The 19,794-nt window shown below is 46.1% G+C and overlaps 1 protein-coding gene across 1 annotated transcript; it reads left to right on the top strand.

Annotated features, from left to right (window-relative positions):
* The first annotated feature begins 3,433 nt into the window (after window positions 1–3,433).
* FAM174B (family with sequence similarity 174 member B) lies at window positions 3,434–19,438 on the top strand. Its single transcript, XM_058811354.1, has 3 exons — window positions 3,434–3,708; window positions 10,429–10,560; window positions 15,658–19,438. Exons 1-3 carry the CDS (start codon window positions 3,434–3,436, stop codon window positions 15,659–15,661), a joined length of 411 nt encoding a protein of 136 aa, XP_058667337.1. The 3' UTR covers window positions 15,662–19,438.
* Window positions 19,439–19,794: the final 356 nt, after the last annotated feature.

The following is a 19,794-nucleotide window of genomic DNA, read 5'->3' as shown; positions in this document are numbered from 1 at the left end:
AGATATCTTACCAGCTCCATTTTATTTCCTTCCTTACTGGACCCTGGTCTTTTCCAGGAGGTGTATTACTTCTGCAGAAAATCCTTGGGAATGTAGTTTGCCTCATTTTGCACACATTTCATTTCTCTCACAGCAACACTTATTTATTCCTGCAAATCCAGCATGCCCAAATCTGACGACTGAGCCAGCTTCCACTCCTTTGCTTATTTCTTCTCTGCACAATTTCTTGCAAATTTTCCCCTATTCTGAGAGCTAAAAATACATCTGGGTGCTGCCTGGAGGCCATCTGAGAGCACAAAGGAAGGGACAGCCCGAGCTTCATATGCATTGCTAAGCAGTGCATGAAGAGCCTTCCCCACAAACAGGGCTGCTCCTGTATCAGGCATCCATAAATACAGAAATCTGCCATTCCCAGCAGCAATTGCATACAGAAATGCTCACTCCTATTTAGCCAGCACAGGCTCTTCTGCAGAAAGTGCAATTGCTACTGTGAGCTCCAACTTGTAATGACACCGAGCAGGTGTAAACGGGAAGAAAACTCAGCAGGGAGAAAAGCTGCACCAACTCCCAGCCCTGCAACCCGCAGAGCCTTCTCCTCCAGGAGAGTGTTTGTGTCAGGAATGAAACACAAGCTTCATCAGAGGGGAAACCAAATACTTTCTGCATTTTTTACTGTCTGAACTTCCTCTGGATTTCTCAAAGTCGTGTTCTTCTACCAAAGCTCTCGGGAGCTCTGGCTTTCACAGCCACCACTGCTAAGGGGGAGATGAAACCAAGATCTTTCCTTGTTATCCAAGTGGGACCCTTTGTCCTACATACATGGAAAACATGACTTACTGGGTAAAATCTAAACCCCACAAATTAGTTCAGATCCCCAAAAGATGACTGTTCAGATAAAATGTTTATTAGAGAAGGGCTGGTAAGCTCCCCTTGCTCTCATTTATTACTGCTGTGTTCAGAACAAACCACATGATGTCATTGAAGAACAGAGTTGCGAAATCCCACATTCCAGACTGGGACCCAGGAATGATTCCCAAATTAGGCAAATTACATGGGAAATATCAGTAAAGATCTGAGGAGAAAAAAAAATAAAAATAAACCTACAAAAAGGCCAAACCAAAACAAGAAATCCTGAAGCCACTTGAAACAAATTATGCTCTCCAAAATCGTGTTGTTAATGGCTCTTCACCTCCAATATATTCACTCAAACTGCAGGAGGTCGTTCTTGTTTTGGAAGTCCTTTACACATCTTCCCTCATCCTCATCTTCCCCCTCCTGCTCTGCCAGGATGAATGCCAGAGGGATCTGCCAGAGGCCAGCAGCAGCTGGCAAACATCTCAGAACAGGCAGGGCCAGCAACAGGGTCAGTGTTTACAAATGATAACTCATGTGAGCAGCGCTCACACCAGCGTTTGGGAAATAGCCCGCCAATCTGACCTCCTGCCCAGATGGAATTTTTACTGATTTATTTATTTTATTTTTTTTTCTGAACAGAAATAAACCAAGGCCGCGTGTTGGAAACTGGGAAACTGCACAAAAGTCAGCAGTGAAATAAACTCGGAACAATGCCCAATTCAGACGGTCTAGGGGGCCTTCTGCACAGTGTCCATGTCAAAATTTCCTCATGCAAAGAATTTCCTGCAAAACACACAGGATGCTTTTATTACCGAGTGGGTGGCATTTGATACAGCATCCCAATTGGCCAGGGAGGCCAATGAACCAGGCATTATTCCACTGCTACCTCTCTGGGGGGACACTGCCTGCAGAAATACCTCTGTCATGTCCTGCACGGCTTAGTCACACATATAATATCGATCATACCCTGCCCTGCCAGCCGTGAAGTGCAGAGCTTAATAGGACAGAAATCAGCTCTTTCATCTTCCCCCTTTGTTTCACATCATTTCAGTGCCAACGTGCCCTTCTCTCCACATACAATTATTTAGCAGCAATGATGCTCTTGCTAATACTGAACACTGAAAGCAAAAGTTGGTTTTGGCTGTATTATGGCATAGGCTCTTTGCTCCCTCATTTACCTCTCACCTCAAACACTGCAGTTTTGGGTGCTACAATACAAGAAGGATATAAAGCCTTTATTAGATATTAGAGAGTGTTTTATTAATCCGGATATTTAAAGACTTTTTAGATATTTAGAATTTTAGCTATTTAAAGATATTTTAGATATCTTTATTAGATATTAGAGAGTGTTCAAAGAAGAGTTATGAAGATGGTGGATGATCTAGAGAAGGGTGGTTGGTCACTGGAACAGGGCAGTGGTCACATCACCAAGCCTGTAGCATTTGGACAATGCTCTCAGACACCAGGTGGGATTTTGGGAGCTGTCCTCTGCAGGGCCAGGAATTGGGTGATCCTTGTGATTCCCTTCCAGCCCAGGATGTTCTCTGATTCCTATAATTCTATGATTTATGCTCCCTGCCTGGCTTGGCTGATGGCACCACTCACATGCTCAGTGCCCCAGGATGGTTTGCAGAACCATGGCTGAGATTTTCTCACATCTTACATTTTTAAAGATATGAAAGATCTGTAAATACCTTACCCTGGAAGCAGAGCCCTGGTGATCAGTGAAAAGGCAAAAAGACATAAATCTGATGTAGGAATTGTTGATGTAGCAGCTGGGCCGTGCTGACCCAGCAGCTCGGGAGGTCTGTGCCCCGTTTGATGGCAGCATGAACCCTGCCATTGTTTTGCAGCTGGGCAGATGTTGTGTGTTGCAATTAAAAGTGGCCACAGAATCACAGAAACAGAGAGTTTTGTGGAGGGGACCCACTATGATCATCGAAGTCCAACTCCTGGCTATGCACAGGAGATGCAAACTTTTCCATCCTGTGCCTCAGACTGTTGTCCAAATGCTGCTTCAGCTCTGTCAGGCTCGGTGATGTGATCCCTTCTCGGGGCAGCCTGTTCCAGTGCTCACCACCCTCTGGGTTAAGAACCTTTTCCCAATACCCATCCTAAGCCTCCCCGGACTCCCAGGTTCTCTTGGGTGCTGTCGCTGGTCACACAGCGCAGAGATCGGAGCTGCCCCTCCTGAGAAGCTGCAGCCCGCGGTGGGCTCTGTCTTCACTCTCCTCCAGGCTGAACAACCAAATGCCCTCGTATGGCCCCTCCAGACCCTTCCCCACCATCGCATTCTCCTTGCATCCTCTCTGATAAGAGCTGTTCGTGCTGAGCGAGGGAGCAGCGCCGGCCCCGGCAGCAGCGGGGCCCGAGGCGGCGGCGAGGCCGCGGGAGCTCCGGGAGCGGAGCCTGCGGAGGCCCCGGCCCGGCCCCGGCTCTGCCCGGCCGCGGGGCCCCGGCGGCGGCTGCGGCGGGAGGCGGCGCCTCTCGGGGGGCGGGGGCCGGGCCGGGCCGGCCGGCGCTGCCTTCCGGGGCTCGGTGCAGCGCGGCCGTAGCCGGGGCAGCCGGAGCGGGCAGGATGCGCTCCGCCGCCGCCCCGCTGCCGCTGCTCGCGGCCTCGCTGCTGCTGCCGCTGCTCCTGCCCGCCGCGCCCGCCGCCCGCGGCAGCCTGGAGCCGCCGGCGGGCAACGGCAGCCGCCCGCCCGCCGCGCCGGGCCCCGGCAACCACAGCGGGGCCCGCCTGAGCCCCGTGCCCGCGATGCTCCGCGACCTCTCCGCGCTCAAAGCCGCCGTCATCGGGGCCTGCGCGCTCACGGCCGCGCTCATCGCCTGCCTCCTGCTCCGCGTCTTCAGGTGGGCACCGCCCGCGGCAGCCGCGACCCGCCATCGGCGGCACCCGCCGAGGGGCCGCAGGGGGGAAACCCCTCCTGTATTATTGCTTTATTATTGATAAATATCATACGTATCTTACAGATAGACGTGTATTATATAACCTGCTAGTGATGTGCTCAAAGCCCGGTGTGTGTGGCTGGTCCCTGGGGAGCCGTGCGGGGCTGCCGGCCTGGCACGGCCTCGCCTCGCTCCGCTCCCGCAGGAAATCGGGACCGGAGCTGGGCTCCCGATGGGATTCTCCAGCGGGGCTGCACCCGCTGTGTGGGGCTGGGCTGGGCACGGAGCGGAGCGCGGGAGACTCCGCCGGAACAGCGGGGAATACGCGGGGATGGTGGTGGGACACTGGTGCCCAGGGAGCCATGGGGAGCCTGGCCATGGGGACACACAAAGCCCAGCCGGAGATGGGGCCCGATGGCCAAGTGTCACAGCTCGGTGTCACAGCTCGGTGTCCGGCTGCTGGGCAGGGCCAGCCGGAAAGAGACGGGAACAGCTGGCGCTCGGCGCCGAAGCCATGGCTCAGGTGACAGAAGCAATTAAACAAGTGGAGCTGCCCCATTCTTCCTTGTTCTGTCTTCAGGCAGCTCCTTTGTACGTGGCTGAATGCTCTGCATCCCCTGCTTTGAGCTAATTCCGTGTAGGAAGGGCAGCGTTGACGATGGTAGTATTCCAAAGTGTGGTCTATAAACCGAAATTATCAGGGCTGCTACTTTCTGAAGAAATTGACATTTAACTGTATTCTGCTTAAGTGTGTGCAGCAGCTGGCACAGGCAATGCAAATAAATGTGCTCATAAAGTGATGTGGTTTGGGAGAGCCCAATAAAATGTTGAAGAGGTGTTTTTTGGTTTTTTTTTAAATCAATATGTCTGCTTTGCAGCTGTACAGAGTTGTCACATACAAACAGCAGAATTGGTAGAGATTATATGAGCTAGAATTAGGAAGTCTATAACTAAGGCTTTTCATTCTGCACTAAGTTTCTACTCCTAGTTCCGTGTGATCTTGGGGAGTTTATTTTCTTTGCTACAGTTTCTTCTGAGTATGAACCAATATCTTGTGTCAAGGAGACCTGGCTGAATATTGGTAGTCAAAGAAGGCAAACTGATAACCTTTAAAGGCCTTCCCTATACAATTATCAGCAAAAACAAGTCCAAGTTAAAGTCACCTTGGGAAGGATGGATTTATTCTCCCATGCCAGAGTCGTCATTATACAGCTGATCAGAGTTAATGCAGCATTAAAGATATGTTAAACACCCTCTGAGATGTCATGTGTATCTTTGGTAGAACCTGCTGGGGAAGTGGAAAATGAAGCTATTGGCTTCTGAGAATGTTTCTTTATCTGACAGAGCACTTGTTTGTAAACAGTTATCCCAGTTGCAAACGAGGCAAGAATACCAACAGGTATGTTTGTACAGCGTCACACTTGTAGCTGACAACACAGATCAGTGGAGATTCTGTTGCAGAAGAGATAAGGGATTTACCCTCAATAAATGTAAAGCTTTTCTCCATCAGAATACAAGCTTTGTTCACACTTAGTCAAAAACATTCTGATTTTTTTTTCTGAAGAGTCATGGATTCCTATTAAAGAGATTTTGCTGAAATCCAATCTTTGATTAAACTTTCACTGTGAAATAATTCTGTGTTGCTGGAAGTAAATTGTCCTTTTGTATGAGTTGTAGAGATTAAGTAAACCAGTGATTGGCCAGATACTCGTCACAGGCATCAGATTAATATTTTATACATTTTATTTTTTATTTACATCTCATTTTTACATATTTTTCTGTTGATATTATTTCCCTTTTTTGTTTGAGTAGGAATAGATTTGTCTCCCGCTTTCAGCTCAGTTCTTAAGGCAGCACTCAGAGATTCCTTTTCATCCCTTTTGGAAATGCTATGCCCTGAATTCATCTGATGGTTGTGTGGTTCAGAATGTGGTGTCACCCGAAGTGGTCTGAATTTCCTTTCTCTCTGTGGCTGCTGGGGTCTGTGAAGGCCAGCCAAGACTTTGCTGTTTGTCTGCATGTGGCAAGCTCTAATTTGCTATAGTATTTATTTATTTATTCTTTTTTGCAAGCTCAGTCCAGGGTTTGCTTTCTTTCCTACAGCCGTGGGCTCTGCATGCTCCCAACCCAAAACCATTTCCACAACAAACCAAATTCCGTGTTATTCTCAAGCACATAGTTGGGTAGTTTGCATTACCAAGACACACAGCAACAGATTGTGTGTGGCTAAATGCACTCTTTGATCTGAGTTTTGGATTTTGCTTTTTTACCTCCGTGTTCTGCCCTGTTGCTCTCCCCTGGTGCAGCTCGGTTCATTCCATTTCAATGCAATTTTTGGGATCAGCTCACAAGAAACACAATTTTTCAGATGTGGCCAACTGTGCTGGTGGACCGTGTGCCTTCTAGGGAAAGCTGATAAGTTACTTTCGCTCCAGTGGGCCAGCTGAGAGCAACCCAAAGCTTTACTTGCAGAAAACTCTGTCTTGAACAAACAGAATCCAGGCTGGAAAGGCTGCTGTATATCTAGATTTTTAGAGAAAAGCTACCTGCTTATTTTGCATCTTGTTGCGTTGGCTTTTTTCTTCTTGTTCAATTTTGATTTCTTCATCAAATACCACTTTAAGCTTAGTTTTCCAGTAATAGCAAAACTGGTATAAATGAGATTGAGGAGAGAGGTTCAAGCATATGATCATAAGATACAAGACCCTTTGTTCTGTGAGCTGGACAGTTGCTCCAGGCCATCCAAGGCTTAACCCCAGAGAGTTTTACTGATTTAAAATAATTGCATTATAACCAGTTACAGTACTCCAGCAAAGAAAAGGCTTTATGTTCCTGCTAGCAACAGGGAAGAAAAGCTCATATTAAATTATGTTAAATGAAGAGGAAAAAAAACCCAAATCAACCAAATATCCAGCCTTAAAATATATATATGTATGTGACCTATGTTGAAAGCCATGGGCAGGCAGCAGCACTGATCATGGAATCACAGAATCACAGTTGGGTTGGAAGGGACCTCAAAGATCACCTCACAGTAAAAAAATTTCTTCCTAATATCTAATTTAAACCTGCTGTCTTTTAGTTGGAAACCATTCCTCCTTGTCCTGTCAGTCCAGAAATGTGCCATCTCCAGAAAACACATGAGGACTTGGCTTAGTGCTTCAACTTTGTTGTGTACAGCACCATCCAGAGAGCAGAGATAGCCAGAGAGATCAACAGGAATGCAATATTGCTGATCTAATTCATCAGCTGGTAGGAAGCCTGGAGTTTCCTGAGGTTTTTAATTCCATTTTTTTTTTTAACTTCTAAGGGAGTCCATTAACATGAAATAAACTGGTCCTGATTCCATTCTGCATAGAACATTGCTGCAGTTCTAGGAGGGACTGGCTTAGTAAGACTTTCAGTAAGCACTCTACTTAGAAGGGATAAGGGGTTTTTTTGAGTTATTTGGGGTTTTTTTGTTGTTTTTTTCTTTCTTTCTTGCTAGGGGATGGTCCTTTCTCTCTACATCTCTTAGCAGGAGGTAAAAAATGTGGAGACCTCTCTCTCTCTGGGTCAGGAAAAGAATAATCTTTGAATGTCAGGGTTGTGGACTAAAATAGATTAGAGGCGTAAATAATACAATGAACCAGTGAGTTGATTCGAGCACTTAGCCCACCACATGATGCCTCAGAAAGGAGGATGAAGTGCTGCATATGACTGGTGCTTGATCAAAATAGCCCCTGGTCAAAGTACAGCCACAAAGGCAGCGTTCTGCTCTCTGTGTGTCATTCCCTGCTGTCTGGAGAGGGATGTGGGGTGGAGCAGGCAGACCCTGGTGTGATGTGTGGTGCCTCAGCCCTGGGTCTGCAGTGAAAGGTTCATATCCATGCCCCCAGTTAGCCTTTCTGAGGAGGTTTTCTTTCCTCCTCATAATTCTGGGCAAGACCTGTAGCATTCCCTCCTAATTACAGGGGGTGGCTGAATCAGCAGAAGCAACAGGATTTTTTAAGTGGAAGATGGTTTTCTGTGCTAAACTACTCGGAACCACTTCTACCCTAGGGAGTGCATTATCATTGTGCAAGGGCCACACTCTGCCCACAGCTTCCAGCATGCTTCTTTTTTGCTTTAAAAAAACCCCCACAAAATGAATGTGGCTGGAAAGGAGATGCTCTGTTTGCCCATGAGGTCTGATGTGTCCTGATCCTGTCCAGGAGGTCTCCAGAGTTCATGAAACATTTGTGTTCTGTAGTTCCTGCCCTGTGCTGCTCTGCTGACTCTGCTGCCTGGTCCCACCTGCTGAATAAAGTGCTTTTCCTTTTTGTGCTGTCATTGCTGATGGTTACAGGGATCCCACTGAGGTTCAGGAGTTTTAATGGGAAACAGTTTCCTGACAGGCATGTAGGGAAACTCCCAAGGCTTTCCTGCAAAGTTAGCTCGGGTAATTCTGGTATTTATGAAGCCTGGGGGAGCTGAGCAAATGAGAAAACGGACTGCTGGAAAGCAGATTAATGGCAAATTAGCTAGATAATCTGGGCTGGAATGGATTGAGAAAGGGGTGGGAGGGAAAGGAAGACCTTTCTGCCTTATCAATGGCAAACAACTGCTTGTAACAGTTTAGCCAAAATCCAGCAGCCAAATGAGCTTCTTCCCTATCCTAGATGAGCACCATCATTAAGTGAGGTTGTGAGGATTAATAGGTCACTGTACAGTGAGTTCTTCTCCAGGTCCTCTTGAAAATGTAACCCAAATAGACTAATTAATGGCTGGAGGCACAAGGATTCTAGTTTCCTATTTCTAAAAATATCTGTTCTGCAGTAATTTCTTCAGCGACTACATTATTAACAGTTTTAAGATGAACTCTGTGGAACAAGTTACATTTTCTAATGGAGGGAATGTGGGAGGAGGGGTCTCAGTAAAGTGGGCCTGATACTTGGGCAGGATCTTAAATGGAACCCATGGAAACCCCCTGCAGCCTGTGAGTGCAGAGTGGTGAGGCTGTGCTTGGTTAGTTCTGACAGCTTAGTCTTGGTCTATGTTTAGGCTTCCCAGCATGAGTAAATATTTCATGTAAAAACAATGTTTTACTTGTGAGAAGAGACCTCCCTGCGTCACTTTGCTGCTAGTTTAGCAGGGAAGCAGAGTAACAGAGAAGTGGTTTCAAAAGGATTTTGAAGTGTTTGGGTTAAGAGTCCTCCTGTACTGGATATAAAATAGCTTGTTTCAACAACAGCAGTAAAAGAGCAAACCACCCTGTGCTCTGCGTGACACAGCAGCACAGATAGCTCTAAAGATAAGACCAGGAGGTGACTTTCTCCTCACTCCTGATGCAACCCCAGCCTTTAGAACAGGGAGGAAATGCAAACTGCTTCATCCCAAGGGCTGGGACCTGTTTGTTCAGCCTTGGACTACTGCCCAAAAGCAGTGCTTGGCAGAGGTACTGAGATTTCCACATCAGAGATGGTCACTGATTTAAATTTCCTTAACTTTAAGCTTGGAAGGGACCACTGTGGTGGAGATGCACGCTCAGGGCTGGAGTCCCAGTGTCTCTGCAGTGCTGTGGAACTGTTTTAAAGTCTTCTTGAGGCAAAGCTGTGCTTTTGAATCTGGCACACCTTGCATGATGTGCCAGGGCACAGCTTCTTGATGGTGAAAGTGCACTCGGGATGTGCTCAGAGCTGTGATTACCAAAACTCTGCTGGGCTGCTTGCTTGTGCCTGCACCAGCTCCCTTGTCATGCTTGGCAGGTAGCAGTTTTGTTTGCTAAGAGGTGTAGGGGAAAGTTCTGCATTTTGTTAACCAAAACCATCCACTTTTCTCCCTGAAGGCTGGCCGAGTACACATCAACATGTTCTTGAATGCATAATCACAAAAATGCATTCATGCATGAGCAGTGTGACCTTCCTAGTATACATGAAAACAGTAGGTGAAGTAAAAAAAAAGGACCCTCACAATTCAAGCTAGAGGCAGAGAATACATTGAAAAGCCACACACAAAGTGTTTATTAATTGAAAGTAAGTGTTAGAAAATAGATCTGTCAAAACTGTGGGATTTGCAGGTGTGTATGTCCATTTACAAAGGAAGGTAAGGCTGGCATTTGTGGGAGGAGAGGCAGTAGGCACAGTTAGCTTTGAACAATGGTTGATTATTTTTCATAGCACCTGCACAGATGGAGCCTGAAACTGCTTCAGTGAGACTCAGGGTTGTTGCTGTGAGAGTCCTGAGCTTGGCCTGACTGCAAGGAAAGCAGGCAATTTTGTACCCAGACAGCATCACCTCCTTGCTCCTAATCCTGCCTAGAACATTCCCATGGCTCAGCAGGGCTTAACCTGTGCTTTCTCATCTGAACATGTTCACTAAACCAGTGGCTGCTTGAGCTGATTAAGCCCATGTCTCACTTATTGAGGGTGGCAGCAGGAGCACGTGGTGGCTGCAGCATTTGTGTGCCTGCCCTGGGTGCCAGAGCACCTCTGGTTTGTCAGCAGTGGAAGGGCTGACATTGACCTGGATTGCAGCTGACCAGGAACTGCTCCACACACAGGCACCAAGAGGAGCATTGGAAAGGCAGCAGGAGGGGACAGGGGCTGGTTCTGAAGCGTTCCTGTTAGGGGGTCTGAATCCAACAGAGCTGCTGGGAGCAGCTTCACCTCTCCAAGGAATGCTGTATAATGCATTTTATACAGAGTGTTTTCCCCCTCTGTGTTTCAGGTCTGGCAAGAGGATTAAGAAGACCAGGAAGTATGACATTATCACCACCCCGGCCGAGAGGGTGGAAATGGCTCCTCTGAACGAAGAAGACGACGAGGATGAAGACTCAACAGTGTTTGATGTGAAATACAGGTACTGCTGCCATCCATCCAGTTAGGCTTGCTCACTGAGCTCCTGTTAGTGAAAACAGCTCTTTTATTTCTCTGCTGGGCTAACTTGGCAGGGATGACGCAGTCACAGTCTCCCTCTTTGCCCAAGTATTATCCCTTTCCTTTACACTCCTAGGGCTATTCCCAGCAGGGCTCTGTCCTCCCCTGCTCCTGCAATAACCCTGTCACTGCCCAGGCTGTCTGAACTCCTCTTTCTCCTGTAGAGCAGCACAACGGGGTACACGTGTCCCAAATAGCTGACAGGGTCTGACAGACTGAGCTTCCCCTCTCGGGCAGCTGCTGGCAGTCATTCCTGTGTGCTCACACTGGATGGAGGGCTGTGGATCAAGGGTTGTGGATCCAGGGCTTCTTTCCCAGGCTGTGAGCCTGGCAGGGAAATCAGAATGAATCTCCATAAGATTTGTGTCAGATTGGTCTGTGGCACAGAGGACTGTGTGCCCTCAGTGATGCTGTTAGCAGTTACCCCTTAGCAACAAACTTTCCTTAAATATGTTTGTCTTTTTGAGATGGAAGTGGTGTGACAACCCCAAAGTTCTGCTGCCTATTCTGGGCCTGAAGATTTATGGCAACAACTCAGCACATAAAGATGCTGCTTGTTGATTTATGGCATCAGGGTATCTGCATCTTTTATTTTTGTTTGCATCAAGTCATCCACACTATTCAAGTTGTGTTCTCATCCAAATAAGGCCTACTCTAAAATCTGTCCTACTTTGGCTGAAATAAGCTCTCCTAATTATAAAAATGCAGATCTTGACAACTTCTAACTGGTGATTTTACAGACTTTACTCACAGTGCCCATCTACTAACTTTGGAAAGGGGGAACGCCACATCTGCTCTGAGCACATGTGTGCTAACATCTGAACCACACCCCACCATATGCTCCACTGGTTGTTTCCCAAATCATTGCATTAGTTCTCTATAAAAATCAGGAAATAGTTGAGAGCCATGAAACAATGAAGGGTGTGAGTCAAGCCTTAGTGTAAACAATTAGTTCATGATTTAGAAGACTCCTATCAGTCCTTACCTGACTTTTGCCATTCCCTGTAGCTGCCCTGGGTTTACTCTAATAATTTCAGCTTGTGCAGTTTGTCTTTTGTGATCAAGCTTTGTTAAACCCAGAGTGCAGAGATCTGAGTTTAAACAGCCCCCATGTCCCACCCTTTTCCTTTTAACTCCATACTTTCTCTGTGAACTTTTGGAAATGTGATCTGAGGGTTTTTCCCCAAAGAGTGAGAACAGAAGAATCTCAATCATGGCATTGCTTCAGGACAAGATGTTTAAAAGTGAAGTACTGGATGAACAAAGAGAGCTTGCTGGAGACCATTTGTCTCTTGAGAGCTGTGTTTGTGTTGTCTGGTGTTGCTTCCCTGGAGCAGGAATTCTGCTGCTATCACTGAAGGTATCAGCTCATCCTGGGTCCCTGCTCTTGGCCAAGCAGTCCTCTTTTCAGCTGTGAGAATTCCTCCTTTCTGCCATAGTGCAGCAGCTATTAAATTGCACGATTTTTGCAGTCCTTGCTGTTTCAGGAATTCTTTTGTTTAGCTCAAACAGAGCTACTCATTTTGGAGGGGAAGATCATCTTACAGACAGCCCCTTAGCAGTGCTGGTTTTGGGAAAGCTTCTTTGAGGATACATTTGCTGTGGAAGGTGTCAAGCTCTCTGGTTCCTTTGTGCAGCTTGGAGAGTGTATCCCAAACAGTTCACAAATCCTGTCACCAGTAAAGAGACTCCTTTGCAAATTGGAGTTGCTGAGTTTGACCATTGAACTATTCAGGATTTTTTTCATAGGTGCTTGTGTTCAGATGGGAAGGGGAAGATAGAGCTGCAGAAAGAGCAGCTCACACTTGCCCACAGGGAGTCACGGGATAAACTTCTAACAGGTTTTCTCTTGGTATATCTGCCTCAGTCCTTGCCCCCCAAGCTGGTATTCATGGTGTGGGAGGCTCTGAGCTGATTTATTTGAGATCCCCTCCCATTGCTGAAAGATCTGTGCTGGCACTTGCATCTGTATTTGGGGGTGTAATTGAGATTCTGTGCTCTCTCCCCATGTAATGCAAACAGCTCTCTAATTAAAAGACAGTTGGTGTGGAGCAGCAACAGGGGAGAAGCGACATTTACCTCTCCAATTGGTTCTCGTGCAGTTAATTTTCTTTCCTTTAATGCTCTGTCCTTGTGCAGATTTGTTTCCAGTCTTACACGAGGCATCAAAGAACAGCAGACAGTGTAAATTGGGCTGTTGGATGAAGGTCATTGCTATTTTTTTCCATTTTTTTTTCAGGAAGCTTTAAAGTTTTAGGCTCCCAGTAGTTCCCCCCCGGCTTCCCTTGGGCAGTGGAGCAACAAGAAATAACCACCTTTCTCCAGTAAGGCAGACTAATGAGAGCACTTCAAAATCTTGCCCAAACAGAGTCCTTTCTGTGGATGCAAAAGCCACCCACTGCTTCCTCTGTCAAATGTGTGCTGGATCAGATCCCCTCTTTGCAACCTCATTCCAGTAGCAGGGAAGCAGCTCTGTCCATGGCCTCTAATCCTGCAGGCACCATTTCTGTGTGAAAAGAGGTGGAAAGTATGAAACAAAGACTGTCACAGACTTAAGATGCCAGATCACTTGGACATTGATACCTCCTTAAAAAGCTTTGTGGAAACCACTGTTTTAATATGTATGTTTCTCTATATATTTGCTCTGCTGTTGAGAGAGGCATTTGGATAAATAGCTCCAGAATTGTTCTGAAATTGCTATAAAGCTACACCAGGAAAGCAAACAGAGCAATGGAAAGAGTGTTTGCTTCTTGATCACTGATTCAGTCTGTGCTGAAGGCCAAAAAGTATTCTTGTCCAGTTGATTCCTGGACCATATGAACTATATTGGTCATAATTTCCCAGATGTCAGATAGTTTTTCAAGTTTTATGATGGGATTTGGTGCACATCTTCAAAAATGAGTTAGTGGAAAGCTAGATCCCACTCTCCATATGTGCTTTTTCTCATCCTACAAATAGATTTTGATTTGAAGATTTCCGTCTCCTCTTTGCTCCTTTAGCTCTTTCTTTCAGGAGGGCAGGGGGAATTTGCACGGGTTCTGTGATCTCTGTGATGGAGCTCAGCCATGGATTCATCAGGCATTTGGCACTCAGGGACACTTGAGTAGAGAGCAGTAAAGTAAAGTAGGTTACAGGCAAACATCCCCAGCAAACTGGTGTCCATCCCCCACCACAGAGCACTCTGCTTATTTTCTGTAATAAAAGAGATTAAAACAGCTGCAAAAAGAACCAGTTTCTGAAAAGGTAAATAAAATTGTTAGCTTGTTAAGCTTATTAACTCTAGCGAGGCTCATTGGGGGATTTCTTGTCAGCTTCAATAGGAAACTGAAAACAGGTTCTGAATAAATTCTGCGGCGCCTTGCACATGAAAGGCTTTGGAAGCACTTCAGTAATCTGGGATATCAGCAGTGACTCCTCTCCCTGCTGACTTGCAGCTGTTGGAGGCAGCGAGTTCTGCTCCTGCTTCGCTTGCTGGGCCCAGCTGGGTGAATTTCACAACTGTCCAGGGCCACATGTGCCATGTGACAGCCCAGAGCTGGGGAAAGAACCTGGAATTTAAATGCCAGTTTTGGTGTCAGGCTCCTAAATAAATACTGATAGAAAGTTTTTCTTGGGGCAGACTGAAGCCTCTGTCCTTCCTGTCGGCTGAGTAAAATTCCTCAGTTTGTTTTCCCTGTGGATTGTCATTTTTCCTCTAACAGCAGCAGCAGCACCGGCCGAACGCAGAAGTGGTTTAGGAATGCATCTTCCAAAGTGCTCTTGAAAGTAGAAGGATTTATGTGTAAGGAGAAGTGGCAGGCTGAGGGAAGAGGATAGGAATATTTATTCGACCATTGTGGGTCTAAAGGGCTTTTGAGAGCTTGCAGGATGTTTTAGAGGAAAGATACACCACATGTAAGGGCTGGATCCTGGATTCGTCCCTTTTCCAGGCACTGATAGCATTGAACTGTAGAGAAACATCTTCAGCACAGTTGCAGGGCTCAGCCTTTGATGTACCCAAGCCTTGGGAGTATCTGTAAAAATGGGTTACACTCCTGGTGCCTTCTCTAGGATTGCATCCTTTCCAGATCCTGGCTGTGTGTGCAGCTCTGAATGGAGCATGGAATTGTTCTGTTTGTTACTGAGAGGTGTTCACTCTCAAGGGAGCAGCTCTAATGGATTTTTTTTTCCAGTGAAAGCTGCAGGCAATTCTGGATGATGCCAGGTGAATTGTACTGGGGTTTATAGCAGCTTATTTTTTTTTCCCCAGCAGGCAGCAGTGACAAGTTGTGTGTAAATGGAGGGGTATCATTTATCCTCATCTGAAGGGGGTGCAAATCACCAACACAGGCAGCAGCTCACTATAAATATAACAAATTGCCAAAGCTTTGGTGCTGTTGTTAAGGATTTCCCATAGGTCTACAGCAGGGGAGAAAAAGAGATAGTCAAAAAGCAATTTTGGCTGGGTTTTGAAGGCCAGTTCTTTCCTGATGCTATTTGACAGTTGTTGCAGAGCACACCATGTTCTGCTGCTCTTGCAGTCCTATGGGAGGGCTCTTGCCTTATTCCTGCAGTGTAACAGGTTCCTGTTAAGATTTTTTTTGAACCCTGAAGCAGTTAGGGTGTCAGGAGGAGCATCCACAGCAAGGAGGATGGTCCGTGTGTGTTGATGGGTAAGGGGTGCACTGGTGTGTAAAAGCTGTGAGGTGCAGAATGTGGTTTCATGTGCCTCCCTGTGCACATTCCCTTCTCTGCTCTGCACAGTGAGTGACCACAGGATCTTTCAGCATCTGGCTTTTCCCTCATCTAACTCTGCTTTTGTCTTCCCTTGGTATCTCTTCTCTGCCATGGCACTAACATCCCATCACTGCCACCAGATACACAAACTGCTGGAATCGGTGGCAATCCCAGTGAATGATGCTGCCTTTTCCTTTGTGCCCGTTGGGATTTTATTTCTCCACTTCACACGTGGGTTCTCATCTCTGCCTGTGAGTAATTTTAATTGCAAATCTCCAGCTGTATTAATTCTTCTGCTTTCCAGGTAAAGCAGCTCCGTGGAGCGTCAGTGCCCTGCCAGATGTCACTCTGCTGTCGAGGGACCTCCTGAACCCATAACTGTGAAAGGGGAGGCTTTCATCTCTGCACCTCCTCGAGGTGCTGTTTGTACAGCAGGCTGTGGATCTTCTGACTCAAACAGCACCATCTGGTTCCCTGGTGTCCCAGCTCCTGCGTTGGAATGACCAGAGTTCCTCTTTGCAAACTGGGCTCTCTTGCTTTAGGAGGGCTGCAGTGTCACCAAAGCATTACAAGGTGCAGCTCCTTACACTCTAAATAAATTCTGCAGAAGGAGGAAGACAAGGAAGATTAAAGCAAGCTGCCCCAAGGACTTATTTTCTAAAATCCTAATTCAACACTTCAGTCACTGTTAAACTTCAGTCACTGTTAAACGGATCATGTGTTTAAAAAAAAATCAAGAAGTATTTTTGGGCCTTACAGAGGTGACTTAGGACTTAAGATGGTAAAAATGTAAGCCATGCTGAAATGCCACACTGTGCTTGGTGTAGGGTTTGGGTGGGAAGGGGTGGGGAGGCCGACTCATGTAGGAAATTTTCTTGACTTGCTACTGATTTTTTTTTTAAACAACAATTGCACTAAGTTTTCACGATGACACTCATTGTCCCAAGGAGCTCTGATCAGATCAACTTCAGTAAGTGAGACCACAGGGAAATAGGAAGAATCAGGCATGCTCTAAACTACAACAATCTTGGATTAAAGAAGATATATTTTTGTAATTTTCTGCCCTTCCACTGGGAGTAAAACCAGTGTTTTGTACTGTCCTGTGCTGACTGTAACTTGTCTACAATTCATTACCTTTTTCTAAGCAAAGTTAAGTCCTCATGTGGAATGATTGGATTGCAGAGAGAACATGTCTTATTTTTCATGGAAGCTTCATGTAAATGATCCTATTCTGTCAAACTGGAAGTTTTCCTTTACTACCTGCTTGACAAAGCTCATTTAACTCAAGGACGATTTTTAGCTGTTGTTCCCTGCTGTGCTTTGTGCTGCAGAGGTCAGAGCTGTGGGATGACACTGTGGGAATTGGGTTGCAGCTCTGGAAAGCTTGGGTTTGGGAGACCACAGGCATCCAGGCATTCCAGGCCAGCGGCAGAAAGGACAAACCTAACTGGGTTACTTTCTTCATTTGTGGTTTTCCTTCAGAGTAACCACAGATGAAGTTCAGATTTTACTGTTTACTGCACTCCTTAACACCTTCTATTTTGGGTTTTTAAGGTGGCTGAAACCTTGCTTTTCTTGGGCAATGCATATTTTCCAATTGTTTTAGGATTGTCCCACTGTTTGCTTGACCCTCTCCCAGCCTTGCAGTTGCAGTCCCTCAAGGAGACTGCAGTTCCTGGCAAAGCACCAGCCTTGCAGCAGGCTGCCACTTTTGGGATTTTTATCTGTTTTTTAGAGCCCTATTGAGATTTGAGGCTTGTTGAGAAACCAAACTGCTTTGTCATGATACCACGACCTGCGCCAGTTCTGTGTGGTTCCCCTTGGCCCTTCAGTCAATAAAAGGAGGTGAAGGGGAATTTTTCTTCCTTTCCAGCAGCCCTGTGCATTCATCCCAGCAGCTGCCATAGCACAGCTTGCTTTCCCCTAGCTGTGACTCAGCAAAGGCTTTGCAGACAGCCAATCAGCCTGGATGGAAAAATCCCAAAGCAGACTGTTGTGTTAATATTAGTCATCAAGGCACTATAAAATGCTCTGTTATTTTCATTCATGGAATAGTTTGAGTCATTCTGTGCCTCTGTTACCAAGCAATATTTGACATGTCAGCTGTGAGGTGAGGATGGGCTGGGCAGGTTGTTCTGGCTGGCAGGATCCACAGGGAGCAGAGAGTGGAACGATGCTGCAGGTTCAGGTGAGGTCTGGAGCTCTTTCCTCACCTCACCAAAACAGGTTTCAGGCTCTAGGCTGGATGCTCCAGAAGGAAATACTGAGTTTATTCAGGGCTGCAAGAGTGAAGGCTGGCAATTGAACTTTGTGGGCAGACCAAGCCCTTTTGGAGTCAGAGAAGTGGCAATGCTGAGAGGAGAGAGGGAGGTTAAAAGCTTCTGTTGGCATTTGTGCAAGGAGGGGAGGGGATGAGGTGGATGCCCTGTCTGTGCAGGCACCATGGCAACGTGTTCATGCCCACTCTCCTGCCACACTCATTAGGCTGAGCATCAGGCACTCTCAGAGTGGAGACAGGGAATGAAACCATCCCTTTGCACAAAAAAAAGGCAAGACCAAGTTGTGTAGGAGAGAGATGAGGAGAAAATAAGCATGAAGGGCACTTCTGCCTTCTGAGCAAGCTGGTTCTTGAAATCAGTTTTTCCAGCAGCCTCAGGTCACTTGCTGAGTTAGGCTAGCAAAGGCCTTCTGCTCCCCTTGCTTGTAGCTCAAAAAACAAAAAAAATCTCACTATTTGCACAACATGGCCAAATCTCAATGGTGGACAGGGACCAGGTATTGAAGGTGGAGGTGCTCAACAGCAGCTGGGATTTCCTGGCTCCTTGAGGAAGTCCCAAACTGTGTGCCATAAGCTAAAAAGTGCTTATAGGGAAGCAGCAGCTGCTTGCTGGAAATAAAAGGTCAACCTGACCAGTTGCTCACAGTCATTAAAGTAATCCAAATGCTTTGTCTGATACTCAGTTGCTGTTGCAAATGTGAGGCAATGTTTACCTCTACAAAACTTGCTGTATGTGATTTAAAGTGTCTGGTTAAATATTCTATAGCTATATTTAGTTAAGATTTTAAGAGCACTTGACGTGACTCATCTAATAGTATATATATGAATATTTTTTTAATTGTAGAAATCAGTTTAAAACATAGTTTTAGTAATTTTAACTGTTTGGTTCAGGTAGTTCTAGGAGTTCATCAGAGAAGAAATAGCCATTAACCACTACATGAGTTTTTTACCTTAATGTCCTGTGTATCTTACACTGCAGATTTAATCTGATTGTGACTGTAACATGTCTTAGTATCTGCTGCTATTTTGTGTTGCGTAGTCAAACTTGCTTTGTTCAAGAGCATTTTAAAAGGCATATTTTTTTGTTACAGAAAATGGAAGCAGAAATGTTATTACAGCTGTCTTGTCTGTAGCTCACTTACTGCTTACAGAATCCTCCAACTCCTGGCTGAGGCAAACCGAGTTTGTGAGTCAGAGGCTTTTCCCTTTGTGCATGTGGAGGGAAAACCCTGCACAGAATTGCAGCTGCTTTGCTCCAGCCACAGCCCTGTCACCAGAGATTACACTTGAGAAGCCAGAAATCAGTGTGCCATGCTTACCTGCAGAACTAAGTACACAGATAGCTTTGTATGTGTATTTTTCTCCTCTTTTGTTCCCTGTAAGTTGCAGAGATGACTGCAAACACTTGTTTAGCACACTGACTCTGTGATCCCCTGGTGTTTATCTTAAGACCAAACTTACTTGTAACAGTCTACAGGCACTAATGAAGCTTGAAAACTTAGACACTAATTAAGTCAAACATTTTGTTCATAACTGTTCCCTCTAATTCCATGTACATGGTATAATCTCTGCAGGGTGGAGGGCTGTGGTTTTTGTTAAAGATTTTTTCCTTGTTAGATGAGTTTCTGCTGCTGCAGTTTGTGTGTGAGGAGGTATCAGGACCATGTGTTCAATTTTGTGCAATTGCTTTGAAGTTTTTTTAAAAAGAATTTGTCATGGTGACCAAAGCTTCTTTTTAAGGAAAAATTGGTTGTGTTTGAATGGACTTCACGTGTTTCAGTAGAAACTGCCATCATTAAACATGTTCTTGAAACCCCTGTGCTGTGTGTTATGTTTAAGGCAGGAGAGGGAAAGGGCTGATGCCTTTTGGAATGAGGTGGAGTCAGAGCTCCTGTGTGCTCTATTATTAAAGGGTTGCAGGTCCCTTTGTCCTGTGACTCTGATTCAGGGCCTAACAAGGGGGAAAACTGGTTTTAGCACCACGGTTGATGGGGACCTTTAAATACAAGAGGTCCCCATCAACCATCAGGAAGCTGGGCTTACTGCTGGGATCCAAAGGCAAAATCCTCTGCAATAGGGAAGGGATCTCCGTGCCTTTGGTGTTTGGTACCTCAGAGCCCACAAAGTGTAGCCACATTTGTTGTCCCAGACTCTGAGCACACT

Source organism: Ammospiza caudacuta, chromosome 10 (assembly GCF_027887145.1).
Source record: "Ammospiza caudacuta isolate bAmmCau1 chromosome 10, bAmmCau1.pri, whole genome shotgun sequence".
NCBI lineage: Eukaryota > Metazoa > Chordata > Aves > Passeriformes > Passerellidae > Ammospiza > Ammospiza caudacuta.
Note: the sequence above shows the minus strand (reverse complement) of the source record. Positions and strands in the feature narration are given on the sequence as shown.

Excerpts from the sequence above, each read along its gene's own strand:
- FAM174B (XM_058811354.1), top strand. The coding sequence starts at position 3,434 with ATGCGCTCCGCCGCCGCCCCGCTGCCGCTGCTCGCGGCCTCGCTGCTG. Across the intron at positions 3,709-10,428 it reads CTCCTGCTCCGCGTCTTCAG|GTCTGGCAAGAGGATTAAGA; the intron begins GTGGGCACCGCC and ends TCTGTGTTTCAG.